Below are 20,500 nucleotides of genomic sequence, written 5' to 3' on the forward strand. Positions count from 1 at the left end.
GTGTTTGATTTTTTTTCCTTCCGGTTTCGACCCCTCCTACCCTTTCAAATATACCCACACTCAAAACTCGCTTGCCCAAAACCCTGACCCGTCCACTACTTTACCCTTTTCCTCTCGGTGCCACTGACACTAGCTGCGTCGTTGCCATCACCGCCAATCACCACCTTAGCCGCAACCCGTCGAGCGAGGGCACCTTCACCCATGGCTGGCGAGGCCATCATGAGGCTTCCCTCGCCTGGCCTCGGAAAAAAAAACAGAAAAGAAGGAAGAAAATAAAAAAAAATTAATAAAAAAATTCGAAAATAAAATAAAATATTATTAGATTCTGTCCACGTCAAAGTCGGCCAACCAAAATAGGCCGGATGGACTACATTGGCATAAGTGCAAAAGGTTTAGGACTGAATTGATTAAAAAAAATAAAATTTAGGACTGAATTGACATAATTACAATAAGTTTAGGACTTTTTTTGGTAATTTTCCCCAAACAAGCATAGTAAGTAAATTACCAACATTCCAATAAATTTGTAACTTTCCATGATTCGTTACAAGTGTAGTTAGTTAAATATCAATCCTACAAATAACATTCATGTTTACATCTTTGGGAAAATACCACCAAAAACCCTAAAATGCCACTTGTGATAAATTTACCCTGAACTTTTTTTTGTGACATGAAAAATCTCAAATTATGCCATTTATTATACATTTACCTCACGTTACTTTGGCCCATGGGCATTTTCGTCTTTTTCCTTTTTCTGTTTTTTTTCCTTTTCTTCTCTCCGGCGGAGGAAGCCGGCGAGGATGACCCTTGCCGGTGTCGGGCAAGGTTGCCCTGGCAGGCATCGGGCAAGGGTCGCCCTCGCCTGGGCGAGCGAGGTTGCCCTCACCGGCTTCGGGTAAGGGTCGCCCTCGCTTGGGCCGGCGAGGGCAGCCCTCGCCATAACCGACCCTTGCTAGATCTGGCGAGGGCGACCTTTGCCGGCGTCGGGCGAGGGTATCCGGCGAGGGCAGCCCTCGCCAGATCCAAAGCCCAGGTGAGGGCGACCCTCGCCGGCGTCGGGCGAGGGCAGCCCTTGCCCAACTCAGGCGAGGGCTGCCCTCGCCGGCATCGAGCGAGGGCAGCCCTCGCCCAACCTCAGCACTGGCAAGGGCCGCCCTCGCCTACTTCCTCCGCCGGAGAGAAGAAAAGAAAAAAAGAGGAAAAAAAAAGAAAAAGTAAAATGACGAAAATACTCATGGGCCAAAGTAATGTGGGGTAAATATGTCACAAGTGGCATAATTTGGGGTTTTTCGTGTTACAAAAAAAAGTTCGGGGTAAATTTGTCACAAGTGGCATAGTTTAGTATTTTTCGTGTCACAAAAAAAAGTTTAGGATAAATTTATCACAAGTGACATATTTTAGGATTTTTGGTGGTATTTTCCCTACATTTTTTCGCTGTTGTATGCTTTCATACATGTGTATTCATATTTGACTTATGGGCATATAAGTCACCAAATGAAAGTTTGGTTTTAGTGGATAGCCAATTTATGTGGCTTTTTTTAATTTAACGGATAACGATTATTGCATAAATAACAAAAAAAGTTTAAATGTGCCATTTTTCGGTCCATTGGCGTAGTTAGCGAAAGGATTTAAGGACATCGAAATTGCAAGCTTTATGACTTAAATATACTAAATGAAAGTTTTATGATTCAACTGTATTATTATAACAAATTTAAGAACTTTTGTTGTCATTTTCTCCGGAAAACATTTTCTCCGGAAACAATAATGTCACACTCGTTCCACACATTAAAACTGAACGTCTGAAGCCGCATGATAAGAACCTAATGTAGGGAATCATTAGAGATGATCATGGGAATTGAGTTTGTGGCTTTAACTGTTACATCGGGGGCAAAACTAGTGTACATTTTTATTCATCTCCATGTTGAGGTGCAAAACCTCATGCTTGTTAATGTTCCTAGCCCTGGAAGTAACTTTGACTAAAGGACTCAGGACTTTTGGTTTCTTGTAAGGATCTTGCTGCGGTGCCGTGACGAAAGCGCGGCAAAGTGCAGAGAGAGCTAACGACCGTCAGATCAAGGCAGTGTCCTGATGCAAAGCACAGCCAAGTTGTCATGCCAGCTATCAACTGTCGAACCAACGAGCTTGATGGTCAAGTGCCAGCTGAAGAGACGCTCTATATCGTCAAATTACAAAGTGTTATTGTCAGCCGTCAGATCAATGCAGTGCCTCGATGGGTGAGCGCCGATGAAGCTGTGCAGATGAATAGTGAGGAGTAGCGAGGGCACAAAACGGAGAAAAGAGAAGAAAAAAGGCTTTTCACCCCATTTTTGGCTTACACCTTCCTAACATCCTGAATTGACCAAGAAATTATGCGGTATTAATAGTTTTAGGGTATTGTGGAGCTGTAAGATTTTAAAAAACTTGATTCGGGCTTACAGTTTACTTGAAATGCATTTTCGAAGTTACACACATGTCTTGAATGGTAGCAAATTTCCTGTTTTAGCGACAATTTTGGCTCATCTTCGACCACCTTTAAAGTCGATGAAACTTAGGAATGTAAGTATCTTGAAAGGGTTTTTGTTTGATAATAGATTTGTTAGAATCAACATTCGATAGAGAGTGTTGATATATATTTTGATATCAGATTTGTGTTTGAGACTGTCCTTTGAATAGAAGGACGGTCATGCCATTTCCCTATTCTTGTTGGAGTCAAGATGTGACCGAGTAACCCGTACAGCGCATCTTCTTCGAAGACTTTTCCAAGTTGCATGAATTCTCATCGTTGGACTTGTTCATAGGAAATTTCTCTGCAATTCATATTTTCATTCAAAATCGATCTCCATCAAACAGCCAGTCAATCAAGTCATCGCTCAAACTTCACCAGCTGTGATGCATAAGAATAGCTCGACAATGCGAGTCTTCTTCACCAGGAAAGAGACTTGCACTGTGTACGAAAAGGAATTAAAAGTCCACGCCCTCTTGACTAACCAACGTATTGGGACCCTAATTTACGCTCACGAGGGGAATCAAAAGGAACTTCCAGTCCCACAATAGTGCATAACTAATGGTACAAGGGTTGTCCAACACGCCTTTAGACTAAAGACGATGAAAGGCTTTCGGGGCAACCTCGACTGCTTTAAACTCAACCACCACCTGCATTTCTCCTCACCGGCCACGGGCAACTCCATTCTTGAGTAAAACATTTTCCTTCACAGCTTACAAGTCCCTAGTTGCTCCATCCATTGAAAAAATGTCCCCCGTTTCAATGCTTTGTTTCTTGCTCTTTCACCTCCTAATTTCTTCTCTAGCTCAAACGGACCGAGACATAATCGTCGGATCTTCTCTGACCGCGAAAAAGGACAGCTCTTCGTGGCTTTCACCTTCGGGGGACTTTGCATTCGGCTTTCGTCCGTTACCTGCGAACCCCAACACCGATGGCGAGGTCTTCTTGCTCTCCATTTGGTATAACAAGATACCTTCAAGAACAATCGTCTGGTTCGCAAATGGAAATCGTCCTGCACCTGAAAATTCGAAGCTAGAGCTCACTTCCGACCTTGGCCTGGTTCTCACTGATCCTCGAGGAGAAAGGTTGTGGATATCGGAGAACATTGTTGGTACAGTCTCGCATGCTACTATGAACGACACGAGCAATTTTTTGATTCTCGGTTCGAATTCGGAGAAACTATGGGAAAGCTTTGAAGATCCTGACGACACATTGCTTCCTTCACAAACGCTGGGAAAAAATAAGTCCCTTTCCTCTCGTCAATCAGAGGGGAACTTTTCCAGAGGAAAATTCCAGCTTCGGATGCTGGACAGTGGAGACCTCACGCTCAACACCATAAACCTGCCTTCCAGTTATGCAAACGAACCTTATTACAGCACTAAAAGTGCCCGAGATTCAAACATGTCGAGCCCGGGGAAAGAAGTTGTGTTCGACGACTCGGGTTCTCCATTTGTGCTGAGAGAAAATGGCGATAAAGTTTACCTCTGGCAGGTGAAAGTTGCTTCAGCCTCAGAGTTTTACCACAGAATTACGCTGAACTTTGATGGGGTTTTGACTCAATACGTACACCCCAAGAATTCTAATTCTAATGGAAGCTGGAGCTCTCTGTGGTCTGTACCTGAAAATATATGCACTGCCGTTCTTGCTTCACGCGGCTCTGGTGTTTGTGGCTACAACAGTATTTGTTCCCTGGGTGACAATAAAAGGCCAAAATGTGGCTGCCCTGACAAATACACTTTCCTTGACCCCAATGATGAGTATGGCAGTTGCAGACCTAACTTCACACTGAGTTGTGAGGAAGATGAGAAGAAGCTGAAGCAAGGTTCCATGGAGGATCTGTACACTTTCGTGGAGCTAGAGCATACGGGTTGGCCGTTGTCTGATTATGCCCTGCTGGAGCCTTTCTCCGAAGATGAATGCAGGAACTCATGCTTGCACGACTGCATGTGTGCAGTTGCCGGTTATAGAGATGGCACGCGTTGCTGGAAGAAGAAGCTTCCACTCTCCAACGGAAGAGTTGATTTCCGTCTGAACGGAAAGGTACTAATCAAAGTCCCAAAGCGTGACTTAACTCTTACAAACGATTCCCAATTTCCAATCCCAAAGGGAAAGATAAAAGACCACGATCATAAAATTATGATTTTGGTCGGATCAATGCTATTCGGAACTTCTGTGTTTGTCAATTTTCTACTCATTGGTGCTATCATTTGGGGTTTTTTCTTCGTCTACCGCAAGAAGCTCAGAAAAATATCCACCAAAGAGAACGAGGTGGAATCGAATTTGCGCTATTTCACTTACCAAGAGCTTTTCCAAGCCACGGATGGGTTCAAGGAAGAGATAGGCCGGGGATCTTTCGGGATTGTTTATAAAGGGGTGATGTCTAACAATGCAGCAATTGCCGTGAAGAAGCTAGCTAGTGTGATGCAAAACAAGGAGGAGGAGTTCAGAACAGAAGTCAAAGTGATAGGCCAGACCCATCACAAGAATCTGGTTAGATTACTTGGTTTCTGTGATGAAGGGCAAGAAAGGTTGCTCGTTTACGAGTTCTTGACCAATGGCACACTATCAAGCCTTCTCTTTTCAGGTGAATCCAAACCCAGTTGGATCCAGAGATGCCACATCGCTTCAGGAATTGCCGGGGGATTACTATACTTGCATGAAGAGTGCACTACACAAATCATCCACTGTGACATAAAGCCACAGAACATACTTCTCGACGACTACCACAACGCGAGAATCTCCGATTTTGGACTTGCCAAGCTTTTGAAGATGAACCAGAGCCATACTCAGACGAATATAAGAGGAACAAGAGGGTATGTCGCTCCTGAATGGTTCAGGAACTTGCCCATCACCGTGAAAGTGGACGTCTACAGCTACGGGGTGTTGCTTCTGGAGATAATATGCTGCAGGAGTTGTTTGAGGAGCGAGGTGAGCAGCGAAAGAGAGGGAGAGCTCTTGACTGATTGGGCTTATGATTGCTTCATGCACGGAAGGCTGGATGCTCTGGTTGAAGGTGACCCGGAGGGTCTGAGTGACAGGACGAAGCTGAAGAATTTGGTCATGACCGCGTTCTGGTGTATCCAAGAGGACCCTTCCTTGAGGCCAACGATGAAGAAGGTGACACAGATGCTGGAAGGAGCAGTGAAAGTGCCTGTCCCTCCATGTCCATTCCCCTTGAACAGCAGCATCTCTTCTTTCCTTCACCCAAATTGAGCAGCGCTCAAGTGATAAGCGATATGTTCTATGAATAGTAATCTTCTCGCGCTGGTTGTGAACATGTTATCTTCGCTACATACATTTTTGCAGCTTGGTGGGTAGCTTACAAAGGAGGAGAACCTGCGGTAGCCAGTGTAAGTTACTACACTATTTTTATATGTACTCCTTCAATTAGAAAATAACTATTTCGATAGTGACTGTAGTACTGAGGGATGCAACTTAGAGGATTTTGTCTTGCGTGAAAATTTTCAACTATAGAACTTGCATCGGCAAGCAATGCAATTTATAGGCCAAGTGAGTATTAAGTTACCACAAAAGATCATTCATGTCCTCAATTACCCAATACTCAACAATTCTGTTCACGATATACTTAAAACTAAGTTTTTTTTAGACAAAGGACGAGTGATTTAATGAAAGCAGTCATGAGTGAAATATGAGGAGAAGAATACTAGAAGTGCCAAAACTTGTGTATGTCAAAAGTTTTCGCCGACTCACTTAAATGCCAAATCGGGGGAAAAATGATCACTTAAGTGCCAACGGCGAGAAATTCTGGCCAAATTAATACGTGGCTTTTATAATTAAAATTTTAATCTTAGTTGGATTTTTTTTTAAAAAAATAAGTGTACGTGGCATTTCTATGTGTACATTTAGATTTTTTAAATATGTTTTCTGATTTTTTTTCCTTCTTTTCTTCTCTTTCTTCTTCTTCTTCTACCTCCGGTCACCGGCGGTGACCGGAGGCCGGCCACCGGCCACGGCCAGCCGCCTGGCGTCGCCCGCCACAGGTGAGGCCCGGCCGACCCCCGCCGGGGAGAGGGCGGGCGAGCCCCGGCGAGGCCATGGCGGCCTCGTCGGATCTGGCGAGGAGAGCCCTTGCCGGGGCTTGCCCTCGCCGGATCTGGCGAGGGGAGCCCTCGCCGAGGCTCGCCCTCGCCCAGGCAAGGCGAGGCCGACCCTCGCAGGGGCTCGCCCTCCCTGGCCCAGGTGAGGGTCAGCCGGGCCTCGCCTGTGGCGAGCGACGGTGGCCTCGTCCGAGCGAGGCCAGGTGGCTGGCCACGGCCGGTGATCGGCCTCCGGTCACCGGCGGTGACCGGAGGTTGAAGAAGAAAGAGAAGAAAAAAAGAAAAGAAGGAAAAAAAAATCAGAAAAAATATTTGAAAAATTCAAGTGTACATGCTAAACTACGTCGTTTTGATGTGTACATGCTGACTAAATCCTCCGGCGAGCCACATCAGCTTCAGAAATTAATAAAAAAATGCCACGTCGGATTTCCGGCCAAATTCACCAGAGTTGGCATTTAAGTGATCGTTTTTTAAAAATTTGGGCACTAAAATGATCCAAAACAAACTTTTGGTACTAAAGTGAGTACCGTACACAAGTTTTGGCACTTATGCTGTTCTTCACCCGTGAAATATGATTCCCAGTACCCACTTTGTCATGACAAGAGGTAGGGGACTCAAGCACTGTATCATACATCCAACCTATGACGGTGAAAAATGACTTGTACGGTTTAAAAGAACGGGATGCTTAATGCGTTGTTACAGTGAGAAGTTCCCAGCTCGCACTTATCTGCATAGATTTTGTACCTGTATGATCAGCATTCACCTTGACACCAGCTTGCACAAGGTAAAGGAACCAGAAATCAAAATATACAGAGTTTGGAACCACTGTAGACTAATTTCAATTCAGCTTGTGAAACCTCTGTTTAATGAAATAATGTAAGAAAGATAAGGCTTCCCTTGGACATCAAGCAAAATTAGTTCCAGTCTGTCGACTGATAACAAATATGAACGACATTGATACTGGGTGAGGTCGCGTTACTTTGCACACAATGATTGAAGATGAAGGAATGATGCTCTACTAGCAAGACGGATCATTATTTTCTTGAAATTTTTCACAATAATCAAATATTCAGAACAGTGGAGATGGCCTTCTCCATGATCCAATGACTCATTGGAAATTCAGGCCGCAATTGTGGTACTTTGAACTTGACTCTGATAACTTGTTTTTGTCGCCAAAGTGCATTACCTCATTAACAACCGGAACTTAAACCCCAAGAAGGTTCGAAATCAAAACATAATTCAAAACATAACAAGGACCATAGATAATGTAGCAATGGGCTAAAGACACTCCTTGCAAATGGACCATGAGCTGGCGACATTCCTCAAGAATTGCCCGGGCTATCCATGTTGTCTCGCCATGGCCCAAGACTTGGAGGATGGTTGACAAACTATCACTTTCCAAGTACGCCCGCAAGTCAAGAACAAGTTCTAGCAAATCAGGTTTTAGCAAAAAAATAAAGTTCTAGGAACAAGTACGCCCTCTACATGTACTTCGCTGTTTACGTTTCTCCCTCAAGAACGACAGGCCCTCCCTCAACGCTAGGGTTTTAGCTACAAGGCCGATATGGAACAAGGATTTTCTTGGCGAAGCCGGCCATGAGGAGCCCGTGAGCGTCTCTACAGACCTCAGCTATTGAACCCGCTTGAGAATTGCTGCACCAGGAGGCGTCGACATGCCCTTCCTCTACCTGACTGTGTCAATTGATAGGGTGGTGTTTTTGGCTTTTGGTCATGGTAATCTTGATAATGCGTAAGCTTGAAAACTTGTCTATAAGGAAAGGAAGACATTAAGGTATGTTGGCATAGAATAACGGATTTTAAACCAAACTAGACACCAAACTGCAATCGCGCAGGTTAGAAGTAAAATATTCAAAAAAGGAGCAAAAGTAAAATGCTAAATATTCTCAAAATTACATCGTCACTTATGATCAAACTCTTTCAGCAAATGAACTCTTTTTTCAAACCTAATCAATCCATGGAAAGAAATTTCGAATGACAAACTTTACTTGACAATTTAAATTTTAGAAGCATCTCCCTTGTATTGGGTTTATAACCCTCCTTTAGCTCTATGGGACCTCTTAGTATAAGAAGCCCACTTGTCTTGTTCATCTTATGCTACTTAAAGAAATGAAAAGGCTTCCATTTTGACCAAAAATAGGAAAATTACCAAAACAGTCATAAACATATTATAATTATGTCAATTCAATTATAAACATTTTGTATTGTGCCAATTTAGTCCATTCGGCCAATTTTAGCAGGCCAGCGTTGACGTAGATACTGGCTAGGCGGCCAACGCTGATGTGACAATTTTTTTAATATTTTTGATTTATTTATTTATTCTTTTTTTTTCTTGTCTTAATCTTCAACCTCCAGCAACAGCGAGGTCAAGCCTCCCCAGGGCCGACCTGGCACGACTCGTCCTTGCCGGCAACTAGCGAGGTCGGCCTTGCCTTCTGGGGGCGAGTTTGAGCCTCGCCCAGTCATGGCAAAGCCGACCCCCGCCTCTGGCTGGTCGTCAGAGATGAAGGTTGTGACGACCAGACCCTAAGCGGCGAGCGTAGGATGAGGGATGGTGGGGGAGGCTGCGCCTCTACCCTGGACGTGCGCGAGGCGAGGCTAAGTGCATGTCTCTTGTCCCACATCGCCAAGGAGGGAGTCCTGGGTTGGTTGATAAGCCTTGGGATTCTCTACTATGTATAAAGCGTTTTAAAGCCGTGAGGGCTAGTGGGCCCAAAGGGAATAATATTACACAGTGGTAGCCCCCTAGGTCCTTACAAAGGTATGAAAAAAGAAAGGGAAAGAAAAGAAATGAATTATTCGAAAATATTAAAAATTGTCACGTCAGCCGCAAAATTGGTTGGATGGATTGAATTGGCATAAATGCAAAATGTTTATGACTTAATTGGCATAATTATAATAGGTTTAGTACTGTTTTAGTAATTTTCCCACCGAAAACAAAAGGATTTAAATAGGAGAAAAGATAAGTAAAGTCGACATTCAATTTGGAGCCCATTTGGTATAAGTGCAGTCAAACTTGTAGTTGTGTTGTAGGCTGAAATCTGCGTGGGCTTTGTAATGTCTCGGTTGTTCTGAAGATGGTCTTGGGCCTGTCACAGATCCGGCCTTCCCTACTCTTGGTAGCAACAAAATCATAAAAATTACCAAAAAAAGGAAGAACTAATACAAGTTTTTCGCCAATTTTCGAAGCCCAAAATTAATATATTTTTTATTCGTTTGGAAATTCTAAGACGGGACCCAATTAAATTACAACTTTTCCTTTTCCTCTCTTTTCCTTTTTTTTTCCCAGAAGAGGAAACGGGTCTAAGAGGGATGCCTGCCGAATCAGCCCCTCGATCCTTCCAGGAAACCATCCGGGCCGTCCGTTTGTTCCCTTCCTCGCGATAAAACAACAGCGTGCGTCGGTCGGTCGTACCGCCCCCGCACGCATCTCCTGCGCTACGTATTCTATAGAGGCATCGTCGTCGTCCCGACAACCTCTCAAAATATTCGTTCAAAATAAATCTGCCGCAGATCATTCGAACTCCTGAGATCGCACGCGGACATTGAATTCGTTGAATCGTCGTCTCTCTCTTTAGGATTCGGACGTTCAAGAACTGCTTGCCGGATTTTGTCTTGCGTTTTTTCTTGAATCGGAGCGGAAGATTTGTTGGGTTCTTGCTTGCTTTGCGATCCCTCCTTCGGTGTTCCGGAAAGATACGATCTTTTGCGGGACAGGTTCGCCGTCAGGGGTCGGTAAAGAGGGAGTTTTTTTTTCCTTGAATCGGAGGATGAAGGATCAGCCTCACTTGATGAATCAGGCGCCGATGATGATGAGTCAGAGCCCGATGATGAACCCGCCTCCTCCGCAGGTGATCTTGAACCAGCCCCCTCAATTGATGAGCCAGCCCCAGCTGATTGGCCAGCCCCAGGTCCTGAATCAGCAGCCCCAGCTGATTGGGCAGTCCCAGATGTTGGGTCAATCTCAGGTGCCCAGTTTGAACAGGAGTTACAAGATGTGGCCTCAGAAGCAGAAGCAGCAGAAGCCTTCGCTTGACCCTAATGTGCAGTTTCTCGGCTCGATGAACCCGGGTTTCGGGCCTTTGAAGCAGCCGCTGATGCCGTTGCCCGGTAGAAGCAATTGGAAGGGCAAGAAGCCCAATGATAAGCGGAATGACCCGAGGAAGGTCACAATGGTGATCCCTAATGCCGGGATGAGCGGTGGTGCCGGTGGCAAGGGCTACCAGCCCCCTGCTCTCAGCGATTTGCAGTTCCAGAATCGCCTGAAGTCTAGAAAATATTACCCCAAGAAGAAGTTCAATAATCGGTTTGCGCCCTATGCGCCCAGGAACACGACTTCGTTTATCATAAGAGCGAAGAAGTCGGGCGGCATTGCCTCGATGGTGTCCCCGTGTCCGGTCACGCCGGCGGTGCTACCGACGCCGATATTTTCTCCCTCTAGAGAGGTGTTGGTTGATATGGCAAAGGAGGAGTGGGGTGTGGACGGGTATGGGTCCATGAAGGGTCTCATTAGGCTACGGAATGAGGTAGAGAACAGGGACAACGAGGAGGAGGAGGATGAGAATGAGGAGGAAAATAATGGGTCTAGCGAGAGCGACGTAGAAGAGGAGAAGGATAGCGTGATGAGCAGACTGGATCATGAAATGAATCGGTTTGAGATGGTTTACCCCAATTACGGGTCTGATTATAACAATTTACTAGTGAATAGGGTGGATGATCAAGATACCCACATTGCGCAACTCGAGGAAGAGAATCTAGCTTTGCGAGAAAGGCTCTTCTTGATGGAGAGGGAAATGGAGGACTTGAGGAGGAGGTTGAATTTCCTGGAGAGGCAGAACCATGTGGACAAGCATGCGAACGAGGAGGTAGTGGAGAATGAGTCTGAAAATGAGAGTGAGGAAGAATGCAATGTTCATGTTCTGGGTGGTGTGTGCAAAGGAGAGGACATGGATTGTGTGGATGGTTATATAGATGGAAGGGATGTTCAGTTCAATGGTGATGCCAAAGAGGAGAAATATGATTCAATACTAGGAAATAAAGCTATTCCGGAGGTTGCTATGGAAGAGTTTACTTCAAACGAGGCAATTCTAAAAGAAGATGAGTCAAGATATGAGGAACAACGTGATGGGGTCATCCTGGGAAGAGTAAAATCCGAGGGTGATGAGGGGACGAAAGTTGCAGAGGACGAGGTTTCGCATGAAGCGGATGCTAAACAGGATGAGTGCGAACAGAAGGACGATGCAAATGTGCCTTTGGAGAAGAGCATTGGCGATGGTCAATAATTTTGCTAGCTTTCATCTATCTCAAGCCTCCTCCAAGGTTGGATATTGGTGAAAGGCATGTTAGCTCATGCCATAATTCGTTGATTGTCATGCTTCTTTCTCAGTGCTCCATAAATAATTCCGATTCTGGCAATTAATAGACGTTGCTTGTTAGCTGAGAGTGAAAACATGGTCAATGGGCTTCCAAACTTAGCCATTACTCTGCTCTCTTCAGATAATAACCGTCGTTGGTTTACTTCACTCTCTTCTTTATGCTAAAGTATTGTGATCTTGTGGATTCTTACTTTTATGTCTGGAAAGCATTGAGATTGAGCGCGAGTAGATTTATGTTTCTCTTCTGATGTCATGAAAACCACATTTTCTTGGACTGCATTACTTATTGATATATTATGCATTTACATCTCTGAAATTAGACTGTAAGGTAATGTGAATACAGGAGAGAGGACCACTCCTTCAAGGCCTCTGTGGTCTGGATGTTTGTTTCAGTTGCCATATGATTGCATTGATTGGATTAGAAGCTAACTGTACTACTGTGTAGTTCTCTTTTGAGGAGAAGCCTTGCTGGATTTTTTTTCGTCTTCTTTTCCTGGAACATTCAGTATCGTGGTAGCAAGATCAGCGACCTTATATGTATGGTGACGTTTATCCTTTCCCCGTTAAAAAAAATTGTAATTTTCTTGATTATACTGACATTCGGAGATGGAGTGTTGCCCAAGTGTGCTGTATATGTACAAATTTACCGGTATCTATACCATAAAGGATTCTTGGTGAAGGTTTTATTGAGCCTAATGTCGGGGACCCATGATGATATGATGATGTTCAGCACCTCTGGCTGATCCTTTACACATCGAGGCAAGTATCTGATTGAAGGTGGGCAGGAAAGATTCTCTCTCTCTCTCTGTCATTTGACTCGTGGAGATTAGCAAGACTTGGGAAAGACAGTTGTAGTATTGTCATGTTCGTGGGTTCTCTTGGGCAGTTGGCTTTTTCTGAAATGGGATGAATGTGTGAGAATTTTTATCAAGACACAAACTCTGTTCCTCTCTTTTGCTGTTGGTCCATGCAACACCAGAGCTTCATTTCACGTCTTTTTGTCTCGATGCTACCAAATGAAGTTGTTGTCAGTTGTTTAAAAGTTAACTTTAGTTCGTCTTACGGACGGCTCGGAGCGATTGTAGCAATCGGACCTATCTTGAGTTGGATAGGCAGACTAACCGACAATTGAGTCAATGAGATAACGGGATAAGAACATTAGGAGTGCCATAACTTTTTTTTCGCTCACTTGAGTGTTATATTAAAGTAAAATGGATCATTTGAGTGTCATTTCCAGCAAATCATCTTATGTGAATTTTTTAATTAATTTTTCATTCGATGTGGATTTTTTTAATGTTATTTTATTTTATTTTTTGAATGTTTTTTCTTTATCTTTTTTTTTTCTTTCTTTTTTTTCCTTCTTTTTTTTTCAAGGTTGGCGATGGTCACTAAAGGCCTCGCCCTTGGCCAAACTGGGCGGGAGCTGCCTCGCCATCAGCCGGTATGGCCATGAAGGCCCTTGGCGAGGCCATCGCGGCCTCGCCAACCGCGAGCGAGGCGGCAAAGGCTCTCGCTAGATCTAGCGAGGTTGCCTCGCCCGCGGTTGCGAAAGCCCTAGGCGAGGCCATCGTGGCGTCGCCGGTCGTGGGTGAGGCGGCGAAGGCTCTCGCCAAATCTGGCAAGGCCACCTCGCCCGCAGCCGCCCAGATCTGGCAACGGCCTTCGCGGCCAAGGGCAAGGCGGATTGGGCGAGGCCTTCACAGCCAACGAGGGTCGCCGGTGACCCTCGCCGATATTGGAAAAAATAACAAAAAATTCAAAAAATTATTAAAAAATTATCCACGTCAGCTTTGGCGAAGCCACATAGGACAATCAGCGTCCACGTCGGATTTTCTGGCGAAACAAATCTCCGATGGCACTCAAGTGATCAATTTTTCAAATTTGTGGTACTCAAGTGAGCGAAAAAAAAGTTATGACACTCAAGTGAGCGCCGTACGAAAGTCATGGCACTCCTAGTGTTCTTATCCCATGAGATAACATTATCACTTTCTGCTTCCATTGATATTCTTTTGCCCTGTAACATGGATTTCTATGAATCAGTTTCTGTTGCTTATAAAGATCTACTGGTGTTATTTCGCAAAGGCAAGAAATGAATGACATATTTGTGTGTGAATATGATGCAACAAGAGGTCTTACAGAGTCTTTATTTTACCAGTTTAAAACGATTCCAAGCATGGTGTAGTACGTTTGCAGAGTTTAATTGGCCGAAAGCTTTTAATCTTTGTCAGCCGTTCTCTCATCAGAGCAATATTTTTTTCTTGCTTATTCATAGTTTGTTGGCTCTTTCCTAAAGGTTTTGCAGGAAGGACTCGCCATTTTGATTCTTGGTTGCTAATTGTTCTCGATGCGTGATTTACAAATGGTGCCTTGTGTTGAGACATGGACGATCTGCCATTCATGGAGCGGATGGACCAGCCAGCAAGCATGAAATGGAAGAGAAATAAAATAGTATTAAATCAAGTGTTTACATTTAGCCGGCGTGATTGTAAATCTGGTAGACATACATTGGTTTGTGTCGTGCAATGTCTGGGAAGCACATAGTAGCATATTTACTTTGTTCCATCCACACGAAGGTGCACAAAAACTATGTTGTTGTAACCCCGAGTGATCCTGATTTTGTCATCCGTATATCTGCGAGAGAAAATTGAGGTATGCGTGCGTGATAGGATCAAATTCTGGGGGTGTTAAACTGTTAAGTCGTTTAGAAGTCATAGGGGACAGCTAATCTTACAGAAGCTCCAGCTTAAACTTGCTCTCCATTTCCACAGGATATCCAAAGGGGCCTCCGATGATGGCGGCATCGTCCATCGTGACATCATATGCATTGGTGCCGGATTTCCTGCGAAGGGATGAGATGCGGTGAAACTTCGCCTTCAAATTTGCCTAAACCGCAGTTATGTTCCAAGAAATGTGCGCATGAATTTGTGAAATGAGCATTTCGTATGTGAAGGAAGAATGCATGTGATGTCACGATGGACGACGAGACATCCAGCTGCCAGCTCAGGTCGCCCGTATCGTGATGCATACCATGTCTATAACCCACCCTTTGGCTTCGAGTTTGACTCATTCACCATTTTCTCGAGTCCAAGGATTTTCAGCTGAGCTTGGTGGAGAATCAGCTAGGCTCGAGATCGGGAAAAAGTTTCCTGAATTAGGACCTAGAAAACTATTTTCGAAAAATTGTTTTTCGACTTTTTGTTGTTTAAATGATGGAAAACTAATCGATTTACGAAAATCGTTTTTCATGGACTAAAAACAATAAGTTAAGATTGATGGAAAACGACTTCTTTTTTTTATAAGAAGGAAATTACTTTTCCTGAAACACCAAACAAATGAAAACTAACCATTTTCCTTGAAAATGATATCCATGAAAAATATTTTCTTTATCATGAAGTTTTCAACAAAATATCGTTTGTTTTGTGGAAAATGAACGACTTGGAATATGTTTTTATTAAAATGATCACTTATTTTGCTTAAATAATTAGCCAATGAAAAATGTCTTTGTTATTGACAACAATTCATGTCTAAACATTCGTGGATGATGAAAATATTTTTCGTTAATTCATTTTTGTAAGGGGCAAAAGCCAAGAAAAACCCTAAACTATGCCTAATGTAGCACATTTACTCTAAATTTTTTTTCTTGTGACAAAAAAAATCTCAAACTTGTACCCATGTGACAAATTCACCATCCGTCAAGTTCTGTCAATAAGAACTGTTAGAAATTTGCTTACATGGACGCTAGAAACCTAATAGTGTTGACATGACATCCACGTGACTTAAGTGAAATCAAATCGACATTATTTTAGCTGAAAAATCATTTAACAGAACCTTGATGGAAGGTAATGGATAGGTACAATTTTTGGTTTTTTATATCACAAGAAAAATTTAGGGTAATGTGCCACAGTGAGTATAGTTTGGAGTTTTTGATGTTACAAAAAAGAGTTCAAAATAAATGTGTCACAGTGGGTATATTTTGTGATTTTTTTGTGGTCTTTTCGCTTAACAATCATTTTTAAGAAAATATTTTCCAAATCATTCATTTTCCGTGAAACAAACAGAACCCATACCATCAAACTAAATAAATTTTGTTGGATATCCTTGCATTTTGAAAGATTGGATGCTTCATACTCTCAATCATTTTGGGTTATTATTTTAGTTACTCCACTTTCAAGCACGAGTCCTTCACGAATATAATTTTAGTGGTCCTCTTACTCCAAATTCGTAAGTGGATTGGTTGTGGCATTATTAATCACCTGGGCATCCAAAGTGCACCTGCTCACATGCATGCGTGAATGTGCATGCGCATGCGCATGCGCATGCGCATGCGCAAGTGTACAAGAGTGTTGAATATTTTTGTAATTCCAATTTGTCTTGTGATCCATATATGCACATATAACAGATGGTGCTTCATACTGTCCGATAGGAATCGCATTCTCTCTAGGTGCATATATCTTTGACCTTGCCTTCAGCGTAATGTTCACTACTAAGAACCGGAAAACTAAGTGCCACAGCGTATATCCTACCCCACAGCAAAAGAGAAAGGAAAGCAAGATACTTACACAAATGAGCCATTCACGGAGAATCTCAGACCAGGCAAGATGTTCACCACAAATTTCAGTTGTCCACTCCTTTTGACAATCTACAAGGAGCGTGACAAACTTTAGAAGGGGTGGACTCGCGATAACTTTATGAAAGGGGCATCTTACTTAAACCTACCTGGGCACCCATAAGGCCATTGGCTGCATTCTCTATCCAACTGTCCGTCTCCATCTGCACCGCACAAGACACAGTTTAGGCTATGTAAGAAGCAATGAGATGCACCAAGGATATGTCACCGTTTGTTTAAATTACACTGCTGTATTTTGTACAACAAAAGTTGTGTCGGAATGTTTTTGACACTGTTGAATTTGGTATGGCGGGATAATTGTGTTGGAATGGTTGTGGCATCATGTTAACATAGAAAATTCTAGGACCAACTGGAAAAAAAATGCTGCAATACTTGCACCTCGTTCATTCCGTTGGATTAGCATGATAGCCAAAACGCCCAAGTGCCAATCTATTCAGCCCGATGAAAGTCAATAAAAGTAAACACGATAATGGAGTTGTAGGGCATTGACTCTAGTTTCTGCTCCCTTTGGGTCTTTAGGATTTCTAAGAATTGTCAGCTCCAACACTCGCATACAGATGGGCAAATTTCTAAAAGGACGTGGCCATGGAATAGCACACGAGACTTCCAACAACACTTGCTTCGATTCTCTGGGTCCTTTCAATGGCATTAGTAGATAACATGGAATTAGAAAAATTAGCTCCTTTAGTTATTGCACTAGTAAATTAGCATTCTTCAAAAGTTTTTCCTAGCTTCTTTTCTTTAGTACCCTGGATCCAATGTCTTGATACTTTATGACCATATATTGAAACTACGAGCAAAATAAAAAGCAGTCATTCCCATGAGGCTACCTGTGAACTCCAGATCATATTCCATTCTCCTTCTACAAGTTCAAGCTCGCTGTCGGCTTTGCTCTTGCTTGAAGATGTTATCTCATCAATTGCCTACAACATTAAAATCATGAAAGAATCAGCATTAATTCAGTTAACATTTTGGGCACCTCCTCAATCAAACTCTAGGGTAATTGGATTCTCTTGGTAATTAAACAATTAAGTTTACCTTCTCGATTCCTTTTCCAGTGGAAATAGCTGATAGTAACAATTGCCTAGGTTCAGTCAGCTTTTGCAGCACGAAGGTGGTTCCCTGCACTACAACCAGATAAAGGCATACCCTTAGCCGAACATTTTTATGGTGGCTTTTGCCAATCAAATCCTAAATTCTCATCTGGCTAATAAAGAAGGCAGGCGAATAACGAAATCTGGACCTTAATATCTCATTCACCTTATTTCCTCTTGAGATGCAGAGGTTTCCAGATTGAGACAAATATGTAGTGTCTAACCATCCTTTTGCTTCATCTCCAAGAAGCCTAAATGGCACTGGATATGGAACCTTGAATGGTAGAAATTTAAAGGAAAAAGCCGCCCTGTCAAACCGAAAAAGGATCTTTATTCCATCACTGATTGATGCAGCTGCCTGCAGGTAAATGGTCAATTGATAAGTAAGGTCAGTCAAGTAATATGAGAGGAAAAAATATGACACTTTCCATGTAGCACTACATCGCTTGGTAAATGGTGGGAAGGATAGAAAACAACATATAGCTATGTAGCTGTAAAGTATATGAAGCTGCACTTGCACAAGCCATCCAAAAATATGTCCATACCACATATGACCCACAATGACAGACAGAATCAATTCCAATGCGAAGGGAAAAAATGGCCAGTCACAACATGCGGGAAGTTCAAGAAAAAGAACATCACATGGACACATAATTTCAACAGCAGGAAAATTGCTCAAAGTTTCCCTTGCACGTAAAGCTCACAAATTTGGCAAGGAAATCAAAATTGGTTTCATTCTCAACTCAATTAGTTGATAAGCTGCAGAAAACCATGAAGCAGATGCACAAACGAGAATGAGAATATTATTATGTAGTTTTTTTTTTGGAAATTATACTATTATGTAGTTTACATGCCACAACAATGTCAAGATGGATTTTCATTCGTTAGTCATCAATCAAAATCTATGTTCATAGTCGTGAAAAGGAAAGAGGTCGTACCTCTACTTTCAACTCGCCAATGGCTTCAGAGAATACTACGATATTGGATACACGTGGATCATTTGATCTAAGATATATCTCTTGGAACACGGTAAACACGTCAACGCCAACAAATGTTCTCTGCAGATGATTTGGTGTGCTGTTAGTCTCTTGACATCATCCAAAATCTTGAACGCTTAAAATTGGACCATGAAATTGGCAGGCGGACCAATTGCATAAAGGTCTGATCTTCTGCATCTCATGTGTTTTGCCAATTTAAGTATAATTATAATCTGTACGAATACAGATTATCAACACATCTAGATATATGTGAAAAAAAGAAGAAGACATGCATCTAAATTAGGACAAATCAGTCGAAATTATTTTGGAAGTGGAAACAAGCAACATCAAAAAAGATATCACTTCTTCATAACTGTTCAACTTATCCAAGCAGATCACAGAGGGCATCTAATACACCATGCTGTCGTGGTGCCTCTATTGCGAATGGAGGCAGTTCAAGCCATCATGTCATCCTACGTTAAAACCAAGCTCGAACACTACCTGAATTGGCGATGCTGTTCCAGGTCGAGTTGTAAACATCAATTGCCAGCGACCCTCAATTAGATCAGAGCTTGTCTGCAAATAACTACCGCCGTATCAACATACCAAACAGGCATAATCGTCTAAGAAACCGGTAAAGCAAACATAGTTATCCTCCTAGCTAGGACAATGAACATTCTTAGTGTTAAAAGGACTACATTCGAGCTTCCGACCAAAAGTTTCTTCGACAGTGGACTAGTTCGCCATTGCCGATAACAATTAGCGCAAACAGAATAACGAAGTGAAAATAAGCATGTACCGGATCTGGCACTCCTGCCAAAGTCTCCAGAACTGCAACTGCTCGCTCGACGTCCTGCAAAAATCCGAAAGAGCAAAACCCATCAAAAACGAAAAGAGTCACATTAACCTTGAATCAAGCCACGCGAACACGAGCCTAACGCGACGTCGTCAAGGGAAGGTGGCAAAAATCGCCGGACTCGCGGATCACCTGGAGCTGCCGAGGAGTGGCAGAGCGACCACGGCCTTGGATGCCGATGAGAGCTTCGATGAGCTGCGCCTCCGGGTCGGTGAACGGAGAGGCCTCCTGCTGTTCGCCGACGAGAGAGGAGCGGCAAGCGACGGAGCCGTCGCGACCTCGGCTCCGGCGGCACCTGACGGACTTCGGAGAGCGGCGGTCGAGAGTTTGCGGAGCCAGAAGCGCGGGAGACGGCGCCGCCGTGTTGAACTGAAGCCCGTGGAAGTGGGACGCCATCGGAGAAGACGATGGAGGGAAATTTTGCGAGGCTCGCATGCGTGTTGGCGGATACGCTGGAACCATGGAGGGGGACAGAGAAGGCTCGAGCAGAGTAGTGCCACGTGGCCTTCGGTCTACCGGACACGTGGGTGTTGAGATTTGGTGTTGATATGTTGAGTAATCGAGACCAGAAGCAGTGATTTCCAAGTGAATCGGGCCCACTAGCCAATGCAAAGAGAGTCCCGATTGGTTCCGGAGGAGAAATAATATCTAAAGACAATTTTTTAGCGGCTTCCATTTTTTAAATTGAATTCTAAAATTTTCAAAAATTACATTTAAATTTTAAAATCTATTGTGGGTAAAATTAAATTTTAAAACTTTTAAAAAGTGCAGTTGAGTTCTAAACTTATCAAATTAATCCAAACGAGCCCTTCCGTTTATTGTAATTTTTGAAAATTTTAGGACTCGATTTTATGTTGGTAACAAGTTTTAGGACTTGATTACATTTTCTTAATAAATTTTAGGACTTTATTACACTTTTTGATTATTTTAGGACTCAATTGCACTTTCATAACTAGTTTTAATACTTGTAATGCACTTATCTTCTTTTTTTTGAA

The 20,500-nt window shown here is 43.1% G+C and overlaps 3 protein-coding genes across 3 annotated transcripts; 2 read left to right on the plus strand and 1 right to left on the minus strand.

Moving 5' to 3' along the window:
• Positions 1–3,106: 3,106 nt before the first annotated feature.
• On the plus strand, positions 3,107–6,132 carry LOC115670596 (G-type lectin S-receptor-like serine/threonine-protein kinase LECRK3). The gene has a single exon (XM_030591899.2). It carries the CDS (start codon positions 3,248–3,250, stop codon positions 5,711–5,713), a length of 2,466 nt encoding a protein of 821 aa, XP_030447759.1. The 5' UTR covers positions 3,107–3,247; the 3' UTR covers positions 5,714–6,132.
• A 3,846-nt stretch (positions 6,133–9,978) lies between these two features.
• LOC115670715 (uncharacterized) lies at positions 9,979–12,191 on the plus strand. The gene has a single exon (XM_030592050.2). The coding sequence runs from the start codon at positions 10,347–10,349 to the stop codon at positions 11,856–11,858; it is 1,512 nt and encodes a 503-aa protein (XP_030447910.1). The 5' UTR covers positions 9,979–10,346; the 3' UTR covers positions 11,859–12,191.
• A 2,192-nt stretch (positions 12,192–14,383) lies between these two features.
• On the minus strand, positions 14,384–19,959 carry LOC115670716 (probable plastid-lipid-associated protein 12, chloroplastic). The gene is made up of 11 exons (XM_030592051.2): positions 19,638–19,959; positions 19,449–19,502; positions 19,151–19,225; positions 18,611–18,730; positions 17,839–18,030; positions 17,617–17,700; positions 17,409–17,501; positions 16,668–16,721; positions 16,511–16,590; positions 14,683–14,790; positions 14,384–14,582 (listed from the first exon to the last, which is right to left on the minus strand). The coding sequence occupies exons 1-11, from the start codon at positions 19,938–19,940 to the stop codon at positions 14,501–14,503; spliced, it is 1,245 nt and encodes a 414-aa protein (XP_030447911.1). The 5' UTR covers positions 19,941–19,959; the 3' UTR covers positions 14,384–14,500.
• Between the last annotated feature and the right edge of the window lie 541 nt (positions 19,960–20,500).

The sequence above is a fragment of the Syzygium oleosum genome, unplaced genomic scaffold (assembly GCF_021117445.2).
Source record: "Syzygium oleosum isolate NSW1041296 unplaced genomic scaffold, Sole_v2.1 Sole_v2.03, whole genome shotgun sequence".
NCBI classification, from domain to species: Eukaryota; Viridiplantae; Streptophyta; class Magnoliopsida; order Myrtales; family Myrtaceae; genus Syzygium; species Syzygium oleosum.

Bases quoted from the DNA above. Each gene is read 5' to 3' on its own strand.
- LOC115670596 (XM_030591899.2), top strand. From the start codon at position 3,248: ATGTCCCCCGTTTCAATGCTTTGTTTCTTGCTCTTTCACCTCCTAATT.
- LOC115670715 (XM_030592050.2), top strand. From the start codon at position 10,347: ATGAAGGATCAGCCTCACTTGATGAATCAGGCGCCGATGATGATGAGT.
- LOC115670716 (XM_030592051.2), bottom strand. From the start codon at position 19,940: ATGCGAGCCTCGCAAAATTTCCCTCCATCGTCTTCTCCGATGGCGTCC. The intron at 18,031-18,610 runs GTACGACCTCTT...ATTTACCTGCAG, and splicing joins TTGGCGAGTTGAAAGTAGAG to GCAGCTGCATCAATCAGTGA. The intron at 14,583-14,682 runs GTAAGATTAGCT...TTTCTCTCGCAG, and splicing joins AAGTTTAAGCTGGAGCTTCT to ATATACGGATGACAAAATCA.